At 36.2% G+C, this 27509-nt stretch overlaps 1 protein-coding gene across 1 annotated transcript; it reads left to right on the top strand.

Annotated features, from left to right (window-relative positions):
- Positions 1 to 45: 45 nt before the first annotated feature.
- Positions 46 to 24499, top strand: C4H21orf91 (chromosome 4 C21orf91 homolog). Its single transcript, XM_004462637.4, has 5 exons — positions 46 to 268; positions 1365 to 1497; positions 16881 to 17417; positions 18287 to 18349; positions 19752 to 24499. The coding sequence occupies exons 1-5, from the start codon at positions 149 to 151 to the stop codon at positions 19916 to 19918; spliced, it is 1020 nt and encodes a 339-aa protein (XP_004462694.2). The 5' UTR covers positions 46 to 148; the 3' UTR covers positions 19919 to 24499.
- Positions 24500 to 27509: the final 3010 nt, after the last annotated feature.

Raw genomic sequence — 27509 nt, 5'->3', positions numbered from 1 at the left:
AAGTCTCCGGCGAGAAACGCTAAATCACGAAAACACACAATTACAAGCTTCTCTGTCCTTCCCGGAGAGGGCGAGGCGGGCCCCTCTTCCGGCTCGCGAGCGCGCGGCTGTGCTCTGGGCCTCCCTCCCCCCCGGGCACCTTTGCAGGATGGTGCGGGCGGGAGGGGGCGGGGCCCGGCGCGCCGCGGCTGTCCCCGCAGCGGCCGGAAACAATAGTGGAGGAGCCAGAGCCGCTTGGGAAGGTTTGGGCAGTGCGCGGAGCCGGACGGTAAAGACCCTGTTCCCTTTCCCCCGCCTGCCTTCCCCTCCGTCCCTGGACCCTTTGGTCCCGCGGCCGTCGCTTTCCAAGCCCCATGGCCCTTCGTACTGCCCTGCTTGGGACGCCCCGACGGACGGTCAGACGGAGAGACCGACCTGCCCCCTTAGAGGCGGGTGCGCGCCCCCAACGCCGGAGGCTGAGCTGGGACCCCGCTCCCCAAGGCACTGAGGCGGGGCGGACCGTTAGCCTTGGACCGGGGACCCTCTGTCCCTGCGTGGGAGGAATCCCTTGGCGAGAGGACGGGTTTCCCCCCGACCCGCGCGCCCGGCTTGGCCACCCCGTCCCGGCGGTGCCTCGCTGGGCCGCGGAGCCGCTGCTCGGCGTCTGGTGCGGGCTCGGTGGCCTCGGCCCGGCCGCCGTCCCACCGTGTTCGCGGGTCCACGTGCGTGTTCCTGCCGCGGGTCTGGGATAGGAAGCCTCGCGACGCCGAGTTAGCGAAACGCGTCAGAGGTGTCACGCTGTGAAGTTAGGAAGGCAGTGCCCCGAGCAGGGCTGTTTGCTTGTATTTACTGCATTAACTGCGTTAAGTGGGTTGATTGAAGCCGGGAGCCGAGAATGACTTGCCAAGGTCTCTCTGCTCCTGAGTATTCCGGGCCAGAAGCGGGGAAGGGGGCGGAAAAAAACTAGAAATACCCGCGAAATGTTTTCCTTTAGATATCCTTAACTGAGTAAAACGGGAAAAAAATATATATATAAAAATATATATATATATATATATATATATATATATATATATATAAGGGAAAGCAACCTTATGGCCACGCTTTATTTTTTGTCTTTATTCATTTTTGTAAATATTACATTAAAAAAATATGCGGTCCCCATATACCCCCCCACCCCATTAGGCCACGCTTTAAGTTTTTAGTAGCTTTGTCTTTCGGTAATGAAAGTGTACGATACTGAAGTACCGGTATGGCGATGCTTATTGGATGGGGCTGTTGCTGTAGAGAAACTCAACATCGTCCTCCTGGTTTCCTCGAAGTTCCTAATACTGTAATAGCAAGGTCTTGAAATGCGCAATTTTTTTTTTCTTTTTCTTAATAAGGGCACTATGAACGAAGAGGAGCAGTTTGTAAACATTGATTTGAATGATGACAACATTTGCAGTGTTTGTAAACTGGGAACAGACAAGGAAACACTCTCCTTCTGCCACATCTGTTTTGAGCTAAATATTGAGGGTAAGGAAACATTGTAGTTTGATTTTATACCGTGAACTTTACACAGCTACTTTAAGCTAAAACTAGAATGCCTTGAATGATTGAATATTATGCAGAGTGTGGAGATCTGTTGAATAAAGATAGGGGTTCTGGAAATGTAGCAGAAGTTAGCACAGCTATGCATTTAAGAGATTTTTTTAAATCTCTTGTTAATTCCATTTTTGCCATTCTAAAAATGATGTATGAGCATTAATTAATAAACCTTTTTTCTGGTTTGAAAATTTATTAGGTTGTGTGTGTGTGTGTATAGCTTTTGTCATATTAGGAACTAACATAATAACCAAATACTTAATATTGGTGTGCAAATGTAGTTTTATTCCTACTGGTCTACACTGCTAGTGTATTTATGTATTTAATAAACTGGCTATGTATTCATGTCTAACTTGAAATGTAAGATGTACCTGACTGAGGGGAACCTGAACTTTTTTCATTGCCATCTTACCTGAAAAATATTTTTACAAGTTTAGATAACCTTTTTTCATTGATCACATGCACCTTTAAGAATTTAAAAAATTAAAAAAGTTTTTAACATGTATTGTTGTCTCAGAGTATATAAAAAAAGTTCTCCAAATAAATAAAAAGGCCTCTGGATGAACGTATTCATTTTATTTATTTGGAGAACTTTTCTCCAAATAAATAAAAAAGGCCTCTGGATGAAGTATTTGAGTCACACCCCCCCCCCCCAAAAATCTTAATAGTATTGAAATAAAAGAATTTGCTTGTCATTTGAATTTTGAGCTGTAACATATCTGTAGAGATATTTTTTGATAGGCCTTGAGATTTTGAACAGTTTCAAAACTGTTTCATTCTTTTCCTTGAATTATATATTTGAAATTTTATTTTCACTTTTTCTATTAAGTGAGATATAGGTAGTGTTCTTAGAGTAATAAAAACAAGTTCATTAGAATTATCTACCTTAGATTTATGTTAGGACTTATTATTTAGAAATTTTGGGGGTCACTAAATTAATTTTTAGTTACGCCATTGGAAAAGTCAAAATTGTAACTGTAAGTAGACTATTAAAAACATAGTGACATTTGTAGGGTTAGTTATATGGTATTCTTCCACTTAAGATCATTTTGCCTATGACAGTTTTGCATTGTGTCTATCAAAGAATTGCTGTTCCTGAACTTGATAACTAATGGAAGGTTGTGGATTTCCTGAGGATTATATAGGATACATATAACTTTGGCTTAATGTAGCAATTATAACTAATTTCAGAGAGATGATTTAAAAATATGATTACTCACTAGCATTTAAATATTCTGTCCTTGATCCCGATTGAGTGAACAATTTAAATATATATATTCTGGTACATTATAGAACTTTAATTTTATTTGGGCAAATACATTAGAAATTATTCAGCCCAAATTATCAGGAAACCAAAGTCCAGATAATTGGACTGTTCAAGCCTACTGTAACGAACTAGATAGCAAGCTCTTGTTATGTGCCATATATTTAACTGTGAGCACCTCTTTGCCAGGCACTGTACTAAACCCCTTAAGTGGATTATCTTATTTAAATATTAAATTAAAATTAAAATAACTCTGGAGTGACTACTCTTATTATCCTCATTATATTAGCCTCATTTTAAATGTGAGAGAACTGAAATTTTAAGACCTAGGAAATGCATTTTGAAGTTACACAGCTAATAATTGACAGTGCTAGGCTTTGAGGCCTACAGACTGGTCTAGTATATGTGATCTTAATTCCATGGATCTACTGTCAATAGTTACTTTTACCAGTATGATATTAGAAACCTGACCTCCTAAATTCTAATTGACTATCTTTGTTCTCTTCTGTCAACCAACTTTCTTAAACCGTGCTTCCTGCTAAATCATCATTAGTGGAGTTCGTGCTGTGATAGAATTTTTCAAAAAAAAAACTAAAGTTTCATAATTACTTTTCTTAAATGTTCTTTGAAGTTTTCTTTCCCCCACCAAGTGCTGAGCAAACTGCCAGCCAATCAGGAAGTGTTAGAAAGAAAGAGTGACTTTAAAAAATGACATTTAACTTAATTAGTTTGGAATAATTTTTCCTTGTAGAATGGTAATATTGCTGTTGCTTGTGGGTTTTTTTTAGCTTAGGAATTATTAAATTTGCTTTAAAGCATTCATTCTTCCATTTTCTGAAAAAAAGTTTAATGAAACCAATAATTAGAGTTGTTTTGAGTCTATGTGTTTGTAATATTCAAAAATAATGCTCTATACTTTGGGGGTTGTTTATATCAAATCAAAACTGGTCTCCTAATCAACAGGCCTCTTGTTTAGGAGGCCTCTTGTTTACAATGTTTTTGTAAAATGAAGACAAAGGAAGAAAGAGGGAAAACAAAAGACTTTCTAGTCTTGGAGAGATTTAGTATTCTGGGTATGGCTCTCTGTTGCCTTTTTCTGACTTTACAGTAATTAAAAGGAAATTATAAAATTTTATATAAGTTTTAGTTAGAAGTTTGGGTATATTCAAAGCATAGATGATACACTTTATGGGCCTATGAGATGTGTCTTGAGGAATCAAATATTTTAAAATATTCGCAAGGTTGATTTCCCGGCCCCCTTTAATTCACTCTGTCTACTTGTGAAATTAGGAAACAGATACATAAACTTCTGAACACTTACAGCCTATCTTTGGCCCTAAGACACTGTAAACTTTTTTTCACGTATATTACTGATCAAATGCTCTAATATACATCTCAGCTCCTTATGCTAAAATCTTAAAGTTATTTGATGACCAAATCACTACCATACCCTAAACTGTTGAGGCTGGGAAGAAGGAAGCCCAGGGTCATCAGAGCTAGTAATGTGACTCAGCTGTAATATACTGTCAAAAATGAGACTAGAGGGAAAAAAATTAGAGCTGCTGATTTGCATGATGCTATTACTTTGTACTGTTTTCATGTTGTGCCAAAATACTGTGCAAATAATTGTTATTTTTACCTTCCCCTCATAATTGGTTTCTTTTCTATAGCCAGAATAAACTTTTTCATAAGACTGGGCAATTCTTATTTTGACAAGCAAAGATTTCAGTGTAAGTTGACCTTGCTAGTTGATGAGTAAGCATATTCTACTGCTCTCTCTGTGGTCAGTCTTGGACCTCTTTGTCCCCTAATTTGTTACTGTTTCTAAGAACCTTTCTAGAAACAGACATAAATTCATGTCCTCTATAATCTTTCCAGTGAGAAAAATCTAGAAGTGTTTTTCTTGGTTAAGGCATTGTTAAACCCAAGGCCTACTTTTAACCTCATGCTTCCTTGACATTCTCTGTCTTGAACTCTAACCCTATTCATGGTTACTAGTCAGGACCAGTTTAAATCTCAATCTTAAATCATGATTTAGTTCGGGGGTAAGGACTGGTTATTTACTAATCAGGGTCTGTCACAACTCTTCTCCATGTCCTGCCTCTGACACACCATCTTTCCACTTAAGTAGGGTCCACCACTTGTCATAGGGGAAGTTGTATATGGCCAACTCAGCTGCTCATTAGTCTCTCTTTTCTTTCATATAATGACAAACATTGTGTATTGCTATTAACTAAAGGTAGCACTTTTGAAAATAAAGCCTAATGTTATTTGGAGGGGCTTGTATACTCTGGAGCCAGACTACCCAGTTTCAATTCCTCATGTACTGACTTGTCACCTTGGGCAAGTTACTTACATGTGTTATTTTTATTCTTTCAGTTTGGTTAGAGGTATATGCCCTTCTAGGTTTTAAATAGAAAACGATTAGTATTTATTTTCTCCCATTTAGTGATACAGTATGTAGCTAATGGGAAGCGGCTGTGGCTCAAACAATTGAGCTCCCTTTTACCATGTGGAAGACCCGGGTTCGATCCCTAGGATTGCCTGGTAAAAAAAGAAAAAAGGCGCCCCAGACTTGCACTGTGTGAAGAGGCACAGACCCTGCACAGCGAAGCAACACACTGGAAAGACGATGACACTACCAGATAGGAAAAAAAATGGTATTATAGCTAAACTACCTGTCGAAATGAGTAGGGATTACTTTTCCAATTTACTTTTAAGCATTATCCAGCATTTGTAGAGTTCTCCTATGAGGACTACAAGGTAAACAGTGCTATTATCCCCATTTATATGTGATGGAATGAAGGATCTAAAGTCACATAAAGTTGCCCCAGCAAAAGGATTTGAATCCAGGTCTCTCTGGTGCCAGAGTCCTAGCTGTTATCTCTGTGACCACTGTGTAATCAAATGGATGTTTCTCTGTTTGACCTTTTAAATTTTATACTGTTTAAATTGTAGAACACTTCTGTGATGGTGGCCTTCACTTGGTTAGTTTTCCTAGTCCTGATAGTCTCCTTTGTAATCTCCTGTTTTCCTGATTTTGTAAAATGTTGGCATTCTCTGTCCTAGACCCTTACTGTCTCTGGGTAGTGTCATAAATCTTCATGGCACTCTCACGACCCTTTTTATGCTGACAAATAGCAGATCTTCTCTTAGACTCTCCCCTTCTCTCTCTCCCCTTCCCCCAAGCTGTCCATCTATATATGCATCTAATTTTTAGACATCTTCACTTTTATAGCTTAAGAGTTGTTCAGACTCAGGTCTAAAGCTAAAATAATTTCCTAACCTCCTCATGTCTTTTTGTGAAGTTTATGAATAATAAAATAAGTAAGCAAAGATTTTTCCCCCATCACTGCAATAAAAAATACTGGAGAAGGTAGAGACTTAAATGCCTAGCTAAAATATATGCAAAGTAGCTCTAAAGAAAGAACCTGCCTTCCCTGATTCTTAACAGGTTACTTCCTCAAAGCATTCAAAGCAGCTCCCAACGCCCCTGCCCCAATATTCTTTACCCCATAGCAGCATGCTTGAGCTTTCCTGCATGGTACTTTAAAAGTTAGTTTGTTATGATAGTAATTTGCTTGTGTGTTTGTTTAATGTACTCTTCCTCCTTTTTGTAATTCCATAAGGACATAGGTAGTCTGTTTTACTTACTAATACATAAAGAGTATTAGCACAAGGATTGACAAAAAAATAAATATTTGATGAATTAATCTAAAGGAGACTTTAGAGAACCTTAATTTTTTTGCCCTTAAGCTTGTCCACAGTAAAATTCCTGCTAATCACAGAATTTTATGAGTTCTTTCTGGAGTCTGCTAAAAGTTTTGTGAATTTTACTAAAGCAGATCTTGGTGTCAATCAAAAAAAAAGTACAATATAACCATTAATTCTACAGGGATATTTGATTATTTTATTCAGTCAGGAGGATAAAAAAACAGGCATAGAATTTTGCCCTTAACACAGAGCAAGACATTTTGACATGACTATCCTTAGAATAGCACTTTCTAGATTTCAGTTACATACTGCAGCTCTATTAACTAGTATTTCTGGTCTCCACAACCTAGTGATGTGTGTTCAGAGTGATCCCAAGGCATTTGATGATCCTGAGGTGCTTTTTATATCAGTAATTAAAGTATATATATGATTAATTTAAAACTAAAAACAAATGAAATATATAACCCCAAAAATCTTATTAATAAGAATATCACAATTCAAAATAAAAAGGATTTATTAGAATACATAAGGGTGAAATTCTTCAAATTCACTGTTCATTCACTCCAATATTTGTCAAAGTGAAGTGTTTTTGAGATCCATGGAAACAAATCTAGGTTAAAAGTCTTTAATACATTAATAGATTTAATAGATCAGTGATCTAGTCTCACTAAAGGATTGTTTTCATGATTGAAATAATGTATAATAACTGTTAACAGAGAGCTGATAAAGAGAAATCAGCTGCCCAGCTATCAAAGGTAAATTTTCTGTTAAATACATCTATATTGGCCTGTGAAGAACTAAGACAAAGATAGATTGATGTCTCTACTCTGAAGGATATGAAATATCACCTATTTGGGGAAGCTAGTCCAACTGTTGTGCAGTAAATACTTAAGGGATTTATACTTCCAGTCTTTAAGTGACTGTTGCCTAAACAGGTATTGTTTGCCAGGTATTGTGCACTGTACGTGTACTTCATTTCATTTGTGATAACTATATGAAATAGGTGCTCAATTTTGTTTTATGTGGGTTCTTAAGAATGTAGGAAATACTAAGTAACTATTAGAAAGGCTGGAGATGAATTACACAAATATGAATATTCAAGCAAGGAACAAATTTGAGTCCCACAAGAAACTTAATTTCTATCCATGATATTGGTTAAAACATATTCCATAGAATATTCAAAAATAAACATTTCTTAGGACCCTAGAGAGTAGAGTGATGTGATCTCCATATAAATTGTAATTCAAATAAACAACAATCTGCCAAGACAATAGTTTTTATGAACTCTTAGATTGGATTGATGATAATCAGAGGGGTGGGAGGAGCTAGGAAGATAAGGACTACTCACAAGACAGCCTTGTTGCTAGTTGCTTCCCGGAAGGGACCAGTTAGTGTGCCGGCATTTGTTACTGAACCATGCACTTATCAGCTGGTAGTGAAGTGATGTTTCTAACAGTGCTCTCTGCCTTTCAACCATCCAGGTAATGTAAGCTAGCATACTTGACCTGATTAGTCTTTCCCTTAAGAGGGAGTAGGACTATGAGCAGAAGCAAGCAGTGTAAACACAAGTGGAAATGTCAGCAACAGTTCTGGAACTGTGCACAATCTCCATTTTTCTCACCAGCCCCAATAGCTGAGCATGAGCAACTTTATAGGAAGAGAGAGGAAACCGGTAGTTTATAAAGTGAGTTTTCTACTTTCTGGATTTTAGACAACCATAAGAATTAAACTTCACTCCATCAATAAACTAGTATGTCTGTGGTAGCAGCTTGCTGTTGCTACCTCAACTTATCTAACAGTAAAGCAAAATAATGATTTGTATATACCTTTCAAAATCTAAATCTCAAAATTAAGCTATATGGTTGTGTTCGTAGCAATTTTTAAGGATTCACATTCATTACGTATTAATTGAGCAACTGCAGTGTGCCAGAAACTGTTTTAAGAAGCAAAGGTAAGGCAGGGAACAAAACAAGCCTAAATCCTTTCCATCATTGGCTGCATGAAAGGAGGGAAGAGATATATGAATAGGTAATTTATATAGGATATCGGGAGGTAATTCAGTATTTGTCTTTATGAACTATAATTAAGAATACCAATGGGAAGGATTCTGAGAAGATGGTAGAATAGGAAGCTCCAGGAATCAGTCTCTATACCAGAATAGCAGTTAAATAGGAACTGTCTGAATCAACTATTTCAAAACTCTAGGATCCAGTAGAACACTGTATAGCATCCAGGAAAGAATGGGAGGAAGAGGCTGGTAAATTATGGTAAATACCAGTAAATTGCTCTCAGCATGTGGCGGTTATCATTGCCCAGTCCCCACTCTCCTGGCAGGCAGCGGTGGGGTACAGCCTCTGGCATAGTTTACTGGCATCAGAGGAGGACTCTCCACTTCTTCACAATCCACGGAGGGAATGGACCAATCACTAATCACAGCTTTTTCTGTTAGCTGTTTTGAATTGCTGGGGCCTCAACTCTGAAGACGTTGTTCAGTCTCACCGTGGACAAAGGGGGTGCAGAAGAGTTAAAGATGGTATGCTTCCTCAGAGCTGAGGGAGACAGTTCAAGGACTGCATTATCTGGACAGTTCAAGAAAGCACAGCTTTGGGGAGCCATAGAAGAAGTTCCTGTTGCCTTTCCTGGCCCTCCTGAATCCACTCTCCAGGGCAGTTTGGAGCTGACCAGTACTCCCTCTCTCAGTCCCTGGCCTTCAAGCTGGAAAAGACTGACTTGGGAAACTCCTCTTTGGTGTGTCCCCCTTCAGAATTTGCCTTCCAGATCAGAGCAGCTTGAGACAGTGAAAGAAGTATAAGAAACGCTTGAGAGGGACAGCCTGGGGCAAAGGTTTGACTGTTTTAAGTCCTTCAGTGGAACTGGCAGGAGACAAAGAAGTCCTGTAAAGTGGAAGGGGCATTCAAACTCACTGTCTTTAGGTGCGTATAATTGGGAACTCCTAAGGCCTCTAGCAAGCAGAAGCCCAGGACAAGACACTGGCCCAGAAAAAACAGGGAGGCCCCTACAGTTTGCATTTACCATGGGTGGACCTTCCTGATAGGAGGACTGACATTCAAGAAAATCTCTCATGAGCTGCTTTTTATTTTCTGTGATATGAGCTTAGTATCCCATTCTAGACCCATGAGTAAGGTTTCAAAAATCATGGTAGTAGCTTCCATTCATGTTCTCTTTCCAGGTACCATTTTGTTTAATCAGTTATGTATGGACAAGCTGCCCTGTAGCCTGGCCACGATGTGATTATTTAAATTTAAGTTAATTAAATAAAACTAAAGCTAGTTCTTCAGTCACACTTGGTAACACTTCAAACACTCAGCTCCTCTATGTGGCTAGTGGCTACTCTATTGTGTAGCAGAGATGTGAAATATGTGCATCATCACAGAAAGTTCTGTTAAGACAGTGCTGGGGGGGGGGAGCTAAATTGGGAAATAGAATTGAGTGCAGATTGTTATTTTTCATACCCTTTTAGCAATAAACAGTTGTTATGTAGGTGTGTTTCCCCAGTTTTCCAACTGTTAAAATGAAAAGGTAAGAATTCACGGAGAGTTTTTCTTTATGTCAAGCCATTTGCAGTTTATACATTCTACCAGAACAAAAACTCGATTCTACTTTATTGTTCTTGGTTGAGGCTGAGTTTTATTGTCTAGCATTATCTCTGTGAACTCTGAGCTCACTGAAATTTGCTCTTATAATATATTGAAGTAAGCTGTTTTTCTTAACTGCTTAATCCTTCTCATCACACACAAAAACATTGGAGGCATAAACATCTCTAAGCTGAAATCTGTCAAAAGGCCACCTGTTGATATAGCTTTCTTTAGGACAGTCATTCTCAAAATACAGAAAAGCAAGTTGTTGAAACCATCTGTATTGGCTCATTGTGGTTGCCAGTAATTCTGTCTGTCACCAATACAGATAAAAAGTTACCTATTTTAGACAGTATCGTAGATAACCTGTACAGGGCAGACTAGTTAAGTGGCTCTTTAACTAAAGGAGCGGGGGGCGGGGAGGATGGGGCTCAGTTTACTACAGTATTGTACTTCTACTTAAGGTTAAGGGACTGGTAAGGGACAACAGATAAAAATTTCAAAGAGGCAGAAGCCTATTCTTGTGGGTTCAGGATGAAAATAGTGGCTCCTACTATCTGTCCTTGCCTTTCTTACCCTTAATCTCCCACCTTAAGTCTCATGGCAGGATAGACAGTATGAGCATCCTTCCACTTAAATGGCTGTGGCTGACATTAGATATAATGGTCGAGACTGTTGAATCATGGCTTGGATGCTGCTGCAGACACAGAGGAGTCTAGTTGAGTGTCAGTGGCTCATTTGGACAAGTGGTATTTACATTGCAACAATCCAGACCTAGGTCAAGGTTCTGTCTTCCTGCCGTGCACGTGTCACTATACTTTAGTTGTGGAGCCTGGTAGGTCACAGGTACGTGTGCATTCATTGAGAGAATGGTAAGAACTGTTTTAAACTGAAGAGCTCTTGCCCTATTTTCACTTAACTACCCCTCAATTCTATGCAGATGCTGCCAGATATTCTGATTGTCTTTTAAGAGAAACCAAAAAATTGAAAATTGTATATGAATCTAATTTTTTTTCTTTTAAGACACTTATAGGCTAAACAACCAGTCTCCTCTAACTGTAGGACTTTTCCTTTCTTTCTTTAATCAGTAGTGGAAATCTTTAAAAAGTCAAGGAAGTTAATATCACAATCCTTTCTCTCTTTCTTATTGCAACAGGGTTTAACTTCCCTCATATTTTCCTATTAACGCTTCATAAAGGAACACAAGATTCCTTCTTAAAATGGGTAGCCCATAAACCTGCAAGTGTTTGCTCTCCCTTACTAGCAACCAAGGAAAGAAGAGCATCATAAAAACAGCTTCCAAATTCATAGCTCTCTGAAAATTCTTTAAGCTGGGCAAAATGTTAAGCCTCTGGAAAAGTGCATTGACGCAATAATGCATGAAACAGATACTGCTTGTGTTTGCAGGCAGTATGCTTAAAATCTTTCCACAGCATGTTAACAACCTGGATCTTAAATCATAGCTAAATTTTCTTTTATCTAAATATTAAGAAAAAAAGCACATGAACCCACCATTTGGAGACTGGTACTTCAGGTAAAAGTTGCAGTTCTTGCTTTCTTAGTACTTTTCAGTCTCCTACTGATGCATATTAGAGGTTTACATCCAACTCCTCGTCGGTTATATTCTATGTACTTTAACCTATAGAACAGCAAAATATATAAAGGCCTTTCTGATTTGGGAATGAAACGTCATAATTGAATTCAGAATAAAGTCTATACAGAGGCTTAAACACAGGGGGGTCAGATTGATAGGATTCAAGGATGTGGAGTATAAAATTATACAGCATCAATATAGTCAGCTGAGAGATTTAAGTACCATTTGGAGTTTCATCTTTGAGGAAAAAATCATGTTATTTATAGGCAGATTAGTGTGCAAAATATAGGAAAATTGGGAATATCCTTAACTTAAGAGGGTGACAGCGGTAGGTAGGAAAAAACTGTATTTGGGGAAGCGGATGTGGCTCAAGCGATAAGGCCTCTGTCTACCATGTGGGAGGACCAAGCTTCAATCTCTGGAACCTCCAGGTGAAAAAGAAGAGAAAGCATGCCTGCACAGTGAGCCAGTGCCCATGCAGTGAGCTGACTGCCCACATGGTGAGCCAGTGCCTGCACAAATGAGCCACGCAGCAAGATGATAACACAGCAAAAGAGAGATGAACGGGAGAGTCACAGTGAAGTGCAGCAGAGACCAGAAACTGCGGTGGTACAATTGACAGGGAACCTCTCTCCACATCAGAGGTCCCCAGGATTGAATCCCTCTTCTGAATCCTAAAGGAGAAAAATGAAAAAGAGAAGACAAAAAGAGAAATAGATACAGAAGATCACACAGTGAATGGACACAGCAAAAACAGCAGGGTGGGGCAGGAGAGGGGGAAAAAATTCTTTTTTAAAAACAAACTATATTTGTGTGATCTTTGCTCTTCAGTAGGTTTAAACAAGTTTCCTCAAAACATTAATTTTAAAGAGGTAAATAAAGGATAGAAGTAGGGATAGTGTGTCAGATGGGAGGGTTTTCAAAGTATGTTAGAATAGTATAAAAAAATCTCATAAGAGTGGGAAAAGAAAAAACTATTAAATAGGAACAGCTTAACTTTTTAAAGAAGTTTTCATAATAGGATGTCAGTTACATTGGCCTTCAAATTTTTTATTAGCAAGGAAATTGTACTGCTATCTTTGTTGAACTGATTTTGAAATTCCTTGTAATTTACTTCCTCAAAAGTATTAGCTCATTTATTTTAATTCATTTAAATTCATTCCCTACCAAAGCTGCTAAGGAAACAAATTAGTGCTCAGAGCTGTTTACATTTGTAAATGCAATTAAAATTGAAAAATCAGTTTGGAAACTCACTGGGATCTCTGGTAATGGCAATAGTTGTTTCTCATATATTAATTTAAACCGATGAGGTTAAAAAAAGCCACATCACTTCAAGAGTTTATAAGATAACAGATGTGTATATTGCTGATACAAAATAAGTGGGCTACTAATATTCTTTTCTAGATTAAAAAAGTAAATCAAGAAGTAGTCAATGTAGTATTGAATTTATTTTCTCTGCTACTGCATGGGATTTTTTTTAAGTATTTAGGAAGTAAATATTTTATAAATTGAACTTTAAAACTCAGTCAAGTTTTAAAATTTCAGTTGGTATAACTGACTTAGCTAAAGAAGTTAAGAGGATATATATCTGGATGACTGAAATACAATTTACATAAATCAGCTTGCGTATATATTCAGTATATGTAGATTTTTATTGAAAACATAACATTGAGTAGAAGTTCAGATTTTGCTTGGCAGATTGAAGGATGCCATCTCTGTATCTCTGTCACTTAGTTGTTCAAATTAGTGGCCCATTAAACTAAATACAGGAGTGGTATCACTGTGAAAGATTCCTTTAATTATCAGCTGACAACCTGGCAGAACCACACAGCCTGGTTCCCTAGCTAGGATGGGCACAACTGCACTGCAGTAGACCTTGAGTGATAATAGGTAACAGGATTGTTTTGTTTTAATCTAGTTTTTCTTTCCCTTTATTCATTAAATTGCTTTTTATTGAGCACCTGTGTGCCAGGCACTGTGGCACTGAGGATGCTTGTAAATAAGACAGATAAATGGTCCCTCTTCTCAAAAAACTGACCTCCTAGTAGAAGAGAAGGACCCTTAAAAAGGCAGTCTGGTTGATACAGTAGGACTGCCTAACAGATGGTTTAGAGAAGGCTTCTTAGAGGAAGTGTGAACTAGACAGATGATGATGACCCCAATGGTGTCACAGGAACGGTAATGAAGTGATGCAGAAGGACTTGAGAGGTGTTAGCTTTAATGGAAATCTATTAAGTGGTCAACAGAGTATCTGAGATTGGAAGCAGGGAGCAAGGAGGGCACCCAGGTTCTTTCCTTGAGCAGTTGGTGGTGCCACCCACCTTAGAAATTCTAAGAATCAGGTTTGTGGTTTGGGTGGTGAGAATGGAGGAGTTGTCTAGTTTAGGAAGGGTGAGATGAGGATCTGTAGGATGTCTTAAGTGGAAATGTCCAGTAGAAGGCTATCCTAAATGAAGAAGAACTCTTCTTGCCCATGACACTTTTTTCCCAGTCTTCCATATGAAGTTTTTTCCCTGAATGTCTAAAAGAATTTATGATTTATTTTGCACTTACATATTTTCACTGTGAATTGAATATTATAGTTCTGTGATATGAAGTTCTTTTTAATAGGTTATTGATATATTATACTTAGTTTGTAGCATTTATTCTGGAATTTAGTAAAGGTTAAAAAAATTATTTCTGGAGAGAGAAAAGTTATATTACATGACTCAAAAGTTTCTAAATACAAAAAACAAACCAGTAAAAATTGATTACTTATGTGCCCTAGTTTAGAAATCTTTTTATTTCCTTTCATGTAGACTGAATGTAGATTCAACTGAATAGATAATACATGTATTAGAGCTGTGGCAGTGGACTGAGAATGAAATAAACCATTTGTTTAGTGGGATTGGCTAACCATCTTTTGGCAACAAGACCTAAGAGAGTTTGCAGAGTAAAGAAGCCCAATTAATAAATTTTCCGAAGTTAATAAAGTAAACAACTTTCAAATTTTGTGTGCCTGCCTGCTATTTTAGAGCAATAAATATTAGAATCAAACAGCAGAAAAACATTATTTCTTAATTGCTCTGTAACTTGTCCTAACTACCTTTTTTTTTTTAATTAGGGGAAATAGAGGTTTACAGAAAAATTATGCAGAGTACAGAATTCTCTTATATTACCATCACACATAGTTTTCCCTATTATTAACACTTTGCATTAATGTGGTACCTTTGTTAAAATTGATGAGACATCATAATTATACTACTAACTATTAACCATAGTCAGTTATTTACATTAGGGTTCACTGTTCATATTGTACAGGTCTACGGTTTTTAAAATTCTTTAATAAAATTTTTCAAATATTTGCACTTAAGAATTCTAATGGTGCTAGAAATAGGACCTAGTCAGACAACTGGGAAAAAATATACATATATTATATGTATATATAGCAAAGTGGTAAATAAAATGTATATGAAATTTTGTTTACGTTTTAAACACTGTGTTCAGTGGAAAAAAACATGGCTCAGATATTTGAGTTAACTTTAATGAAGCAGTTGTTCATATATGCTTATAAGAGAATTTAGGAGGTATACCTATGTAGCTTATGGTAACTTCTGAGGCAACTTATGGAGAGTTGGTTTTGGCAATAGAATATAATTTTTTTTTTATGATGAATCAGTTAAAACATCTTTTTTTGAACCTAGCACTTGAGTATCTCTCTACTGTTTTTTTTTTTAAGATTTATTTTTTATTTATTTCTCCCCCCTCTTCCCCAGTTGTCTGCTCTTTGTGTCCATTCACTGTGTGTTCTTCCGTGACTGCTTCTATCCTTATCAGCAGCACCGGGAATCTGTGTCTCATTTTGTTGTGTCATCTTGCTGCATCAGCTCTCCATGTGTGCGGTGCCATTCCTGGGCAGGCTGCCCTTTTCTTTCACCCTGGACAGCTCTCCTTACGGGGCACACTCCTTGCCCGTGGGGCTCCCCTACGCGGGGACACCCCTCTATGGCATGGCACTCTGTGCATGCATCAGCACTGTGCGTGGGCCAGCTCATCACACGGGTCAGGAGGCCCTGGGTTTGAACCATGGACCTCCCATGGGGTAGGCAATGCCCTATCCATTGGGCCAAGTCCGCTTCCCTCTACTCTATTTTCAAAGCTAAGTGTACTTAGGCTGGTTAGTGCTGACAGGCATTAATTTTCAGCTCCACATCCCTGATTCACCTTATTAAAAGTACTACTCTTTGACTTTAATGATACAGCTTGAACTTATAAAAATGTATGAATTTCTGTATTTTGAAAAACAATTGAGGTAGCATACTTAAGCTCTACTAATACTTAGGGATATATAAAAGTACAATATAAATATTTCTGTTATTTTTGGTGTGTAATGAGGCATTGGTGAGATGAAGAATTACACTGGCTATTGTATCTTGGCAGGTTGAATTTACTGTTGTATGAAAAAATAATGTGTAATGCATTTGTGCCAGAAGATTAAATTATTTTGACTAAGTTTTCAGTAAGTATAAAACAGAAATGGGAAAAATATTGGAAGCTTTCATTTAAAAAAAAATCTATAATGTATTTTATACATGATCTGTAAACTCAAAACTTCTCTAATAAAGAAGAAAAGATTTTTTAAAAATCTAAATAGTTCACTGACTTTTCAAGACAGTGTGTTTTTCTGGTTCTGTTTTCTCTTGCCCCATTAAACATCATAATTCATAACTGAAGAACATGATTTACTATGTTGTTGTTGAAAAAAATTATTGAACAATTCTTTTACTGAGTCTTACAGTGGAAATTTTTGTAATTAGGTTCCTTAGGAGAATTAGTGAAGAAAGTGTTGTATGTAAAAACCTAAATTCCATAAAGTTAAATTTGTTGGTGTAAGTAGTATTCTTCATGTTGTATATAGTAACATATATCTGGACTATAGTTAATATTGAGTCATTAAGTTTATATTATATTCATAAAACTGAATATACAGGTAAATTGAAGCAGAAATTATTTGGCCATGTATTTTTAATATTAATTTTTTAACATTTTCCTTCTAATATACAGATTGTTGGTAACACTACATTCTACTAAGATTTGTATATTCTTAAAGCAACTTATAATATGTAAAATTGATTCTCAAGTTTTTTACTTCTTTTTTTTTCTATAGGAGTTCCAAAATCCAATCTCTTACACACTAGATCATTAAGGGGCCATAAAGACTGCTTTGAAAAATGCCATTTGATTGCAAACCAGGACTGTTCTCGATCTAAGCTTTCAAAAAGCACATATAAAGAAGTTAAAACCATTTTGAGTAAAAAGATAAACTGGATTGTACAATATGCACAAAATAAGGATCTGGATTCAGATTCTGAATGTTCTAAAAATCCCCAGCATCACCTGTTGAATTTCAGGCATAAGTCAGATAAAAAGTTATTACCACAGTTCGACTCCCAAGTACCAAAGTATTCTGCAAAGTGGATAGATGGAAGTACAGGTGGCATCTCAGACTATACACAAAGAATTTTAGAGAAGAGGGAAAATACAGACTTTGGACTTTCTGTGTTAGAAGATGCTGGTGCCCCTTTATGCCATAATAGTGTGCTGTGGCCTCCTAATCACAACCAGGCACAGAAAAAAGAAGAGATGATCTCTAATCCACAGGCCAATGCCCAGGCCCGGCATCCACATTACAGCAGAGAGGAATGTAAGTAAAGTGAGAGAAAGGTAAACATAGGTTTTTGTTTATATTGTGTATGTATGAGTTGAGAATTTTGATGCAGAATCATAGATTTGCTAATTAAAGTATTATAAAGTGGTAAGTTCATCCTTGAAAAATGAGATGTCTTAAAACTCACCATCTCTGATGGAATGCCTCCTCAGAATGTCGTAAGCATTGAATTTCTGCAGTTCCATCATTTGTTTTGCTATTTTAAATGATTAAACTGGATGTTATTAACAAACTAAATTGGAAAATTTAGGGTTCATATAGATTTAGAAGTACAGTTTCAGCTATTGGCTAATAAGTTGTCACACTAATCCCTACAAGACTAATTGACTGGGGGTGACTCTTTAAAAACAAAAATCTGGCATTTTACTAAAGGCTAAAGTATTTAATGTGTGCACTTATTTTAAATTTGGAAAAAGTGACTCATTCAGTCTGCATCTATTTTTTTTTTTAAAAAACAAGCTGTGAGGTGATTTTAATTAACTTAAAATCAAATAAGTTTAGAATTAGAAGGAACCATGAGTATCTTTATACAACTTTTTAAAGCCTGAAACAGAATAGAAGATATCAGAATACACTGCATCTGATACTAAGTATTTTTTGGTAAAGCCTTTGTTTCAGGTGGAGGGTGGTAGTGTATAGGGCAGGGGTTGATGTAAAATATGTTTCTTACTGTGGGTAGTGGACAGAATTTGCAAACTATTCTTCCATGCTGTAAGAATTAATGAGCTAAATGCTTTCTTGGCAGAAAAGTAAATAATTTTCTTAAATTGGATACTGTGTTACTGATGTAGACAGCTTATTTTCCTTGGTGTCGTGAGAATAATTAATATATTTTCATGTTTCAGTGAATTTGATGACTCTTGGTGAGGTAGAGCGACTGAATGCAAAGCTCCAACAGCAAATCCAGGGTAAAGAATCAGTCTCAATGCTTTTTGTATCTGAAAATTTTGATACAGACATTAACTTCATCTGCATTTAAATTTGGAAATGAGATGAGAACTCATTAAGACTTTCTAAATGAGAAATTCATGAAATAACTTTTTTATGAATTGCAGGGTAAATAGGTATTTTTTTAAGTGAAAATGGAGATACCACCTTAATCTCCACTTTTTACTACGTTTTATTGATTATCTACTAATGTTCTAGGCACTGTGCAGGTACACTCCCTAACAGTTCTTTAAGGTAGGTAGTATTAGCCATATATATGTATTTTTTTTAAATTATAATTTCAGGTACGTGCAAAAGTAACAAGAATAGTATATAGTGAACTTCTTGACCTCTCACCAGCTTCAGTGATTACAAAGCTATATAGTCAATTTTCCTTCATCTTCACATGTACCTACTCTCCTCACTCCTCCCCACCCCCCAGCATGGATTATTTTAAAACAACTTAGGACAGCATACTCCTTTGTCCATAAATATTCAAGGATTTTTATCTAAAAGATACTGTTTTTTAAAATGACTATTTCAGTACACCTACCAAAAACCTATAATTCCTAACATTATCAAATATGATGTTAACACTAAAAATTAACATTAAAAATCTCCCTAATTGTCTCCTTTTTTTCTCTTCTTTTCTTTTTTATAGTTTTTACCCATTTAGTTGAGGAAGCTGCATTTCACAGATTTTAAATTGCTTACATAAGGTCATACAGTCATTCAGTAACAGATCAAGGATTCTCACCCCTATCTTTTTAACCACAGAGCTAGTGGTTTTTCTTGACCACACAGCCTGTCAGAATTACAGCAATAGCAACTTACATATTTATCAACTACTTTCAAAATATGATCTCATTTAGCCCTCTCAGTAACTCTGTAAAGTATTTACTCTCATCCCTGTTATACATAAAAGGAAATTAAAACACTGAAAGTTTGTTACTTGCCTGAGACTTCTCAGAGTAGGAGCAGGGGTTCAAAAGTCCAGGTAATCTGATTCCAAAACCTTTTAGAGAAGTTTCTAGACTAGATACTAAAGGGGTAATGCAGATCCATGGTCATATTAGATAATTGATTGAACCTATTTATAGATTCTGACTGAGGGGGGTGGTTCCAATGCGATCGTAGTTGACAGCTTTACTGTGCATCTCCATAGTCATTGCTTATGACTCATAAATTTCAGTTGATGGAAAAAGAAGGAATAAAATACAGTTGACCAGGCTAGGTAAAATACACAGACTTCCTAGGATAATCAAAACTGAGAAGGCTTTGTGGAAATTTTCCCAATGCATTCATTTGTTAGAGTATTGAAATAACAGTCATAGGATTATCTTTCTGAATACTAAAATGAAACTACTTTTTAAATTTTTACAGAAGTTTTTGAAGAATTAACACACCAAGTACAAGAAAAAGATTCTTTGGCCTCAGAGCTCCATGTCCGTCATGTTGCCATCGAACAACTTCTCAAGAACTATTCTAAGTTACCATGTCTACAAGTGGGACGAACAGGAATCAAGTCACACCTACCCATAAACAACTGAACTAAACTTAAATTTACTTCATATGTCCTACCAATTACTGATTTGCCAGGCATGCAAACTTTGAAGAAGTATGAAGAAAGTTATGGACCATTTTTTTATGGTCATTAAATTTGCAGTGCTGAAGGCAATATTTAACACATTGCCAAACAAAGCAGATCATTATACTCTAGTCTTCTAGGGTTAATCATCTTAGTTGATTCTGGGAATCTTTTTCCCATAATTACTAAATGCCCTACCCTAATATCACCTATGACTACTTAAATATGCTGTTACAATGTGATTTTATTAATCATATTTTAATATAATTCACCTGTCAGAACAGAAAGTTAAACTTAGTCTGAAGGACTAAAGATAATTTTAAGAAAGGAGTGGAATTCATGATAATTCACCTCTTATTTATTATAAGCAATATTTTAATATGAAAATTTTATATTTAAAAATGCTATTTTAGGTACCTTCCCATTCTCTTTTTAAATGTGTATTTGTATAGCTCTGTATATGATATTTGCACGTTTGTGAATATGTTCACCCATATTTCAGATCACTGCATTTTATTCTTTTAATACAGTGTTTTTACAACTAATCCCTGATTTTCCAAAGATAAATGTATTTTGGAGTAGAAATCTACCTAGCTGAATTGTTTTAACTTCTAACAACACTTACGAAAGAGGAATTAACAACTTTTTAAAGCAAGTATCCAAGTAAATGAAATACATTATTTTTTTCCTAACAGAAGTCATTCTGAATTAATTCAGGAAGAAAATGCTAGTGCAGCTTTTGTATATTAACTTGTTTCCATATAAGTAAAAGCCTCTTCTACTTCATAATTACTTTCCTTCCACTTGTATTGATATGTCAGAATTTGGACAGCATGTCAAGCCTCACTTCCAAGTCAAATGTAATATCTAACTCACTTCAAATTGAATATGTTATGAAATTGTAAAAGTTAAAATTATTAAGTGTGCCACTTTGGATAGAGGTTCAAGCATTTTTAAACTGTCGACATTCTCTATCAACATCATTGAAATTAGTGCCCAAAGAAGGCTTTGTAGGGTGTGTTTTTGAACTTTAAAAACTTCAGAAAGCAAGAAGATCGCTTGACACAGGAAAAACATCTAATTCAAAAGAATCTTATTTTAAAAGGATATTCTTTAAGTTGCCGGTGATGTTTCCAAAGAATTTTTATTAAATAATATGTTGTCTCAAACAGCTAGATAAGTATTTTAATAGTATTATTTTATAGTTAAAGCTACAACCAGTGTAAAATTAAAATGGGCTCCAAATTCTGTTTTCTCCTGGTGCTTAGAATGTATCTATGATGGAAATTCATTGCTGGAAAGAGTCTACAGAAAAGCCCATTAATTTGGCAGCTTCATGCATATAGCTATATGGTTTCTGCCTACTCTGGCTTGGGTCAGATTTTAGTCTTGAACACAGGCAGAATTTGACTATGCAGAAAAATGCCTCAATCTGGTAGCAGATAACTTTTTGTAATGCTGACTTGTTAAATGTACCTGAAAGTATTAACTGGAATCCCATTGATTGTGTGGTGTTTCTGTTTTTGCTTTCTTTTAAGTATGACATAACTGCTTTTTTGGTTGGAGATTTTTGACCTCTGTTCTTTCAATTTCTCCCAATTCTTTGGATCATCCAAAATTTAAGGTTTAGAAGTAGGGATGTATTGCCTTAATTTTGATGAGCTTTAAATTTAATGAGTGCAATATCAATTTTTGGATATTTACAAGTTGGATCAAAGCATTTTATGATTATACCAGTATCTTTAATAATTATTGTTACTGTCACATTTTGAAATTTTATTTTACTCTTTTTTTGGCATAATTCGATAAGATTGTTACCAGCCAGTGTGTTTGTACATATTTAGGCTTCTGTTTAGATGACTTAGGGACAGTCTTAAAAGTTTAGAATGTGTTGCATATTTCCAGAATCAGAGCCATATGGTGTAGTCCTGAATACAAGTGTAATCCAAAGAAAGTGTTTGCTTATCTTTTAAAGACTTATCTCTTTAAAGAGTTTCTGGCTAATACGTAGCTTTACAAATGAGTTTGGAACAATTTGATGGGATTGTGCATGTACTAAAGTCTTAATTGGGGGTCTTTGCCTAAGCCCTTCAAAGGAAAGGTGCTCTTTAAAAATGTCTGTGGTGCTGGTATTCTTTGTACTTTATTTGGATAAGTAGTTTGGTGAAATTTTTCTTGTTGAAGTGTTTTTGCACAGCAGTTTATCCAAATATTTGGTAAACTTATGTATTCCTATGTTAATGTTAGTTTTCTTCCCTGAATATGCAGTTGTTATATATGCAAATAAAAGGATCAGGATCAGAGTTGAGTTTTAACTTGAGAACACAAAATACCACAAATATTGGTTTCCATAAATATTATTCTTTTCAGTTGTATTAGTAGTTTTTGATGAAGTTTAGGGGAAAAATCTTATCTATAGCTTCAGTTTAAAAAATGTCAAAAGATAGCCATTACCATCATATTCAGTGCTTTTGTGACTAAGGGCAGTGAAATAAGACCAATATTAATATTTTCACATTAGATTTCAGAATTAGACAAGTTGAATTGAGTTGAAAAGATGAGTTAAAAGTCAAAAGTGATTTTTACCACTTGAGATTGTTTTCTTTAAAGATTAAAGAGCTAAAAATCTATTACGTTTACTTTGAAATTATCATCCTTTGGTCCTGGTATTTAATATCTAAATTAAGTCTTTTTAAAAAGGCATAGACCTAAGACATGTTAATACCAATAATCAGTGATTCAGGCAGCAGAGTGTTTTGTTCCATTATATAGTTTCTTATGCACAATGTTGGAGCAAAAAAGTATTATTAGTTTTTCAGATTACATGTTCATTTCACCACCAAGTGCCCATTTCTATATACATTGAAGGATTATTTTTGAAATACCAAGTTCATGTCAAAATAAATTTTTATTGTTGGCATCTTAACAGATGTGTTAACGTTTCTTGGTTTTTCATTTTACCATATACTTTGCCCACTGGTAATGGTTTAAAAGTGCTTTCATCTTAGTTTCTATATTCTTTACCTTCGTGTTTACACTGTTGAGGATTGTTAGCCAGTTTTTGCTAGTTTGTTTTTTTTTCCTTAAATATTTTTTTTTATCTATTTGTGTGTGTTAATGTTTACCACTTTTGATTTTGTTATGTCTGGGGTTTTTTTGGAAGAGATATGCTTTTGTTATTATCATTGCAAGATGTAATACAAAATGTATATACTGTAAATTTAAGTAGGCCTTTTTGAAGAATAAGTTATCTTTTAGGCTTTTTGTTAGAAGGTTCAAGTTAGTGACCATGAAACTAGATTACATGTACATGAAAACTTAAAAGTGTAAAGTTCTTGTAGTGTTTCTTTTTCTAACTTAGGCCAGTTAGTTTACTGAAAGATGTTATTTTATGCTGCAGTAAGATATTTGAATATTTTTAAGTACTTATTAAATTTAGTACTTTACAAGTTAATTTTTTAAAATGTTCAGATGTGTCTGTAAAACTAAGAAAATTGGTTTTCATTTCAGAGATTAATTACATTTTTAACTTCAGGTTGGTGGAAATAAATAATTTGACGAAATTTGTGTCAGAAATACCTGAGATAAAGCCCTCAACACGTTATTCCTGCCGAGTTAAGTTTTGTTGGAGTGGGTGGAGGGGGGACTTTTATCAGGATACTAAGGTAGTAGATCTCTGGCTTAACAGTGGCAGCTTGGCATGCACAAAGTATAAAAGTATCATGGATGGGAAGAGAGCTATAAGGTGTTTGGAATAAAAAGGGTTTGTCATGTATCTCCGTATTTTCATTTCTCTTCATCCTTTCATAATTTCCCTTATAGCAAAATCTAACCTATATTAAGCAACTTCTGGCTATGGTTACCTTGATAGGAATCGTATCATAGAAAGTCTTTAGCTTTTGAGTGGTTTTTTTTTTTAAAACACCTAGTTTGTAATACATACTTTCTTAAGAGTCAAATTACTAGTATATGAAATTATCCCACAGTTGTAAGGTTAAAGTGAAACAAAAAAATCATGGAAATAAATACTGTCCTTTGCCCTCCTCCTCCCCTCCCCCAATTAAAAAGGTGTTAGTTGAACTTCCCCCAACTGCATATAAAGCAAAAGAAATTTTAGTAAATGTGTATTGCTTCCTTCTTATCTAGAATGTTTATTTCCATCCCACTACCCCCAAAAGGAGGCAGTTTAAAAAGTGTTAATAGTGACTTCTGTTAAATGCCATTCCTACTTGTACTATGTGTGTGTGTATGTATTGACCTTGCTGCTTTAAATCTAAGTACCATATGCTATGGTCATTGAACTTAATATCTCTGGTGTTAGAAATTGGTTTTACCGAATTGTGTTAAGATATTTAGAAAAAGAAAATGGAACTGCTGAGGTAAAAAGGAAGTTGGTTTTAAAACATTTGGACATCATTTGGCTGTTACACTTTTCTTTTAAAACTGCAATAATTTATATATTTGTATTGCTCTGCTTTGGAACTGTAATTAAATACGTTTGTCTACTATTTTTAATTTTACAAAAATAAAAAATATTTTGTTATCTGCTAGTTTCAGTGAATGTTTTTAGAGTAACAACAGTTTTTAAAATTACTAGTCTGTATTCAAGCTTTGGAAATCTATACTTGAAGTTACTACTTACCTATCAATTTTATACCTTAATTTCTTAAATGGGAGCAGATGTGGCACAGGCAGTTGAGCACCTGCTTCCCACATGGGAGATCCTGGGTTTGGTTCTCCATGCCTCCTAGAAAAAACAAAAACTACAAGCAAAAAAAAGGAAAAAAACCAATGCAGGGGAGCTGATATGGCTCTGGTTGAGTGCTAGCGTCCCACATTTAAGGTTCTGGTTTCAGTCCCCACTAGTACCTCAAAAAAAGATTCTTATATAAGCATCTTACTTTGAAACCATCTCTGATACATAGTATTCCTTCTGTGCCAAGAATAATCAAAAGCACAATATATGAATTCTGTGACTTACTGGACATCTATGCAATTTTTTAAATTGGGGTATAATTTACATACAATAAATTTAAGTGTACTGTTTTTTTAACAAATGTATACCACTCCTTTGTGCCTCTTTCCTGTCTCTTCACTTCCCATTCTCTTTTTTTTTTTAGATTTTTTTTCTCTCCCCTTCCCCCCCCCCACCCTCCACCAGTTGTCTGCTTTCTGTGTCCATTCACCGTGTGTTCTTCTGTGTCTGCTTATATTCTTGTCAGCAGCACCAGGAATCTGTGTCTCCTTTTTGTTGCGTCATCTTGCTGCATCACCTCTCCATGTGTACAGCCCCACTCCTGGGCAGGCTGCACTCTTTTTCACATGGTGTGGCTCTACTTACAAGGCGCAATCCTTGCATGTGGGGCTCCCCTACATGGAGGACACTCCTATATGGCAGGGCACTCCTGGTGTGCCTCAGCACTGTCTGTCGGCCAGCTTCACCACATGGGTCAGGAGCCCCTTGGTTTGAACCTTGGACCTCCCATGTGGTAGACGGATGCTCTATCCATTGAGCCAAATCCACTTCCCCCATTCTCTTTCTACCCACTGTTCTGATCTCTCTTTCCATAATTCACATTTGCCTTCATTAGAGGTTATATCAATCAAATCCAACAATATATAGTCAGTTTGCCTCTGGCTCTTTTTGCTGAATGGGATGCTTTCAATATTCATCCATTTTAGTGTGAGGACCATTCCTTTTTTTTTTTTTTCCTACTGTGAGGTGTTGTTTTGTATGTATATAATTGGTTTATTCATTCACCTGTTGATGTCCAATTGTGTTGTTTCCAGTTTGGGGCTAATATGAATATAGCTATTATGAATATTTTAATTGGCTTTTTAAAATTTTTTAAATAATAGAAAAATGTTCAGGGTCACTTATAGTTAGCTTTATGAATCTGAATATTTCATAAATTACTATTTTTTTCACTTATAGAGAGGCTTTGGTCCCACCCTTGGTGGCACAGGCTGGTTCTCTTCCTTTCCAGCCCCTGGGAGGCCCTGGCATTGCCTCAGGGCCCCTGAGGCTATTGGCTGGAACAATTCATCTCTAATTTCTTCATAGACTTTTTTTAAAATTTAGTTTAAATATGTGCATAGCTTTTTTTAAAATTAATTTATTGAAATATATCACCCACACACAAACATACATAAACAATAAGTGTATAGTAATAGTTGTGAATTACAAACCAAGCATGTATAACATCATACAGGACTCTCATAACTCACCCTACCACCAATGCCTTACATTGTTGTTAAGCCTTTTTAACTAATGATTAAAGAGCATTGTCAAAATATTACTACTAACCAAAGTATTTTCCCCCAACCCTCCCTATTATTATCTTTATGTCATTTATATATGAACATACATAAACAAGTGTATAGTAAAAGTTGTGAACTTTACTATAAAAGTTTACTATAAAAGTTGCAAACATGCATAACATCATACAGGGGTCCCATACATCAACCCTCCACCAACACTTTGCATTGTCATGAGATGTTTGTTACAAATTACAAAAGAATATTATCAAAATCTTACTACTAATAGTCCTTATCTTACATTTGGTGTGTTTTTCCCTCAACACACCTTATTATTTTTTAAATATATTTTTTTATGACAGAAGTTTTAATTCCCAAGCAACACCTCTCTATCAACACACCACATTGTGGTGGGACATTTTTTACAGATAATATCATCTTGTTACCATGTCCATATTATATATTTGCCTCACATTTTCCACACTGCCCCATTATTAACACAGTACATCTTTGGCATAGATGCAAGAATTTTATATTATTACTGCTAACCACAGTCCATAGGTCATTCCAGTTGTATTTTTCCCATGTGTTCCCAACACCCTGCATTAGTGATATACTTTTGCTCTAGCTCACAAAGGACACTCTTGCATCTGTTCCATCAACCACAATTCTCATCCTCTTCTTGGTTTACTGTGCTATTCAGTTCCTAGATTATTCTCCAGCATTCTATCAATTGGCATTTACGTCCCTAGACCACCATTTTGAGCCACATCCTTATTTATAAACTAGCTATTACTATTTATATCATCCATTCTGTACATTTCCACACTTTTACAGTAAAGCTAATTAAAACTTCTACATACATTAAACATCACTAGTCCATCTCAGTCCTTTTCTTATCTCCATTAATGGGAAGTGGATTTGGCTCAACAGATAGAGCATCTGCCTACTACATGGAAGGTCCAAGGTTCAAACCCACAGCCTCCTGACCCGTGTGATGAGCTGGTCCACATGCAGTGCTGATGCACGCAAGGAGTGCCGTGCCACACAGGGTGTCCCCCATGTAGGGGAGCCCCATCCACAAGGAGTGTGCCCCATAAGGAGAGCCACCCAGCATGAAAAAAGTGCAGGCTGCCCAGGGTGGTGCTGTACATGGAGAGCTGATGCAGCAAGATGACACAACAAAAAGAGACACAGATTGCCAGTGCTGCTGACAAGAATACAAGCAGAGACAGAAGAACACACAGCAATGGACACAGAAAGCAGACAAGTGGGGGGGTGGGGAGGGAAGGGGA

This window comes from Dasypus novemcinctus, chromosome 4 (assembly GCF_030445035.2).
Source record: "Dasypus novemcinctus isolate mDasNov1 chromosome 4, mDasNov1.1.hap2, whole genome shotgun sequence".
Classification (NCBI taxonomy): Eukaryota; Metazoa; Chordata; class Mammalia; order Cingulata; family Dasypodidae; genus Dasypus; species Dasypus novemcinctus.
This window is presented reverse-complemented; position numbering and strand designations above follow the sequence as displayed.

Coding starts and splice junctions, on each gene's coding strand:
- C4H21orf91 (XM_004462637.4), top strand. CDS start 149: ATGGTGCGGGCGGGAGGGGGCGGGGCCCGGCGCGCCGCGGCTGTCCCC. Junction 269..1,364: donor GCAGTGCGCGGAGCCGGACG/GTAAAGACCCTG, acceptor TTTCTTAATAAG/GGCACTATGAACGAAGAGGA. Junction 17,418..18,286: donor ACATTACAGCAGAGAGGAAT/GTAAGTAAAGTG, acceptor TTCATGTTTCAG/TGAATTTGATGACTCTTGGT.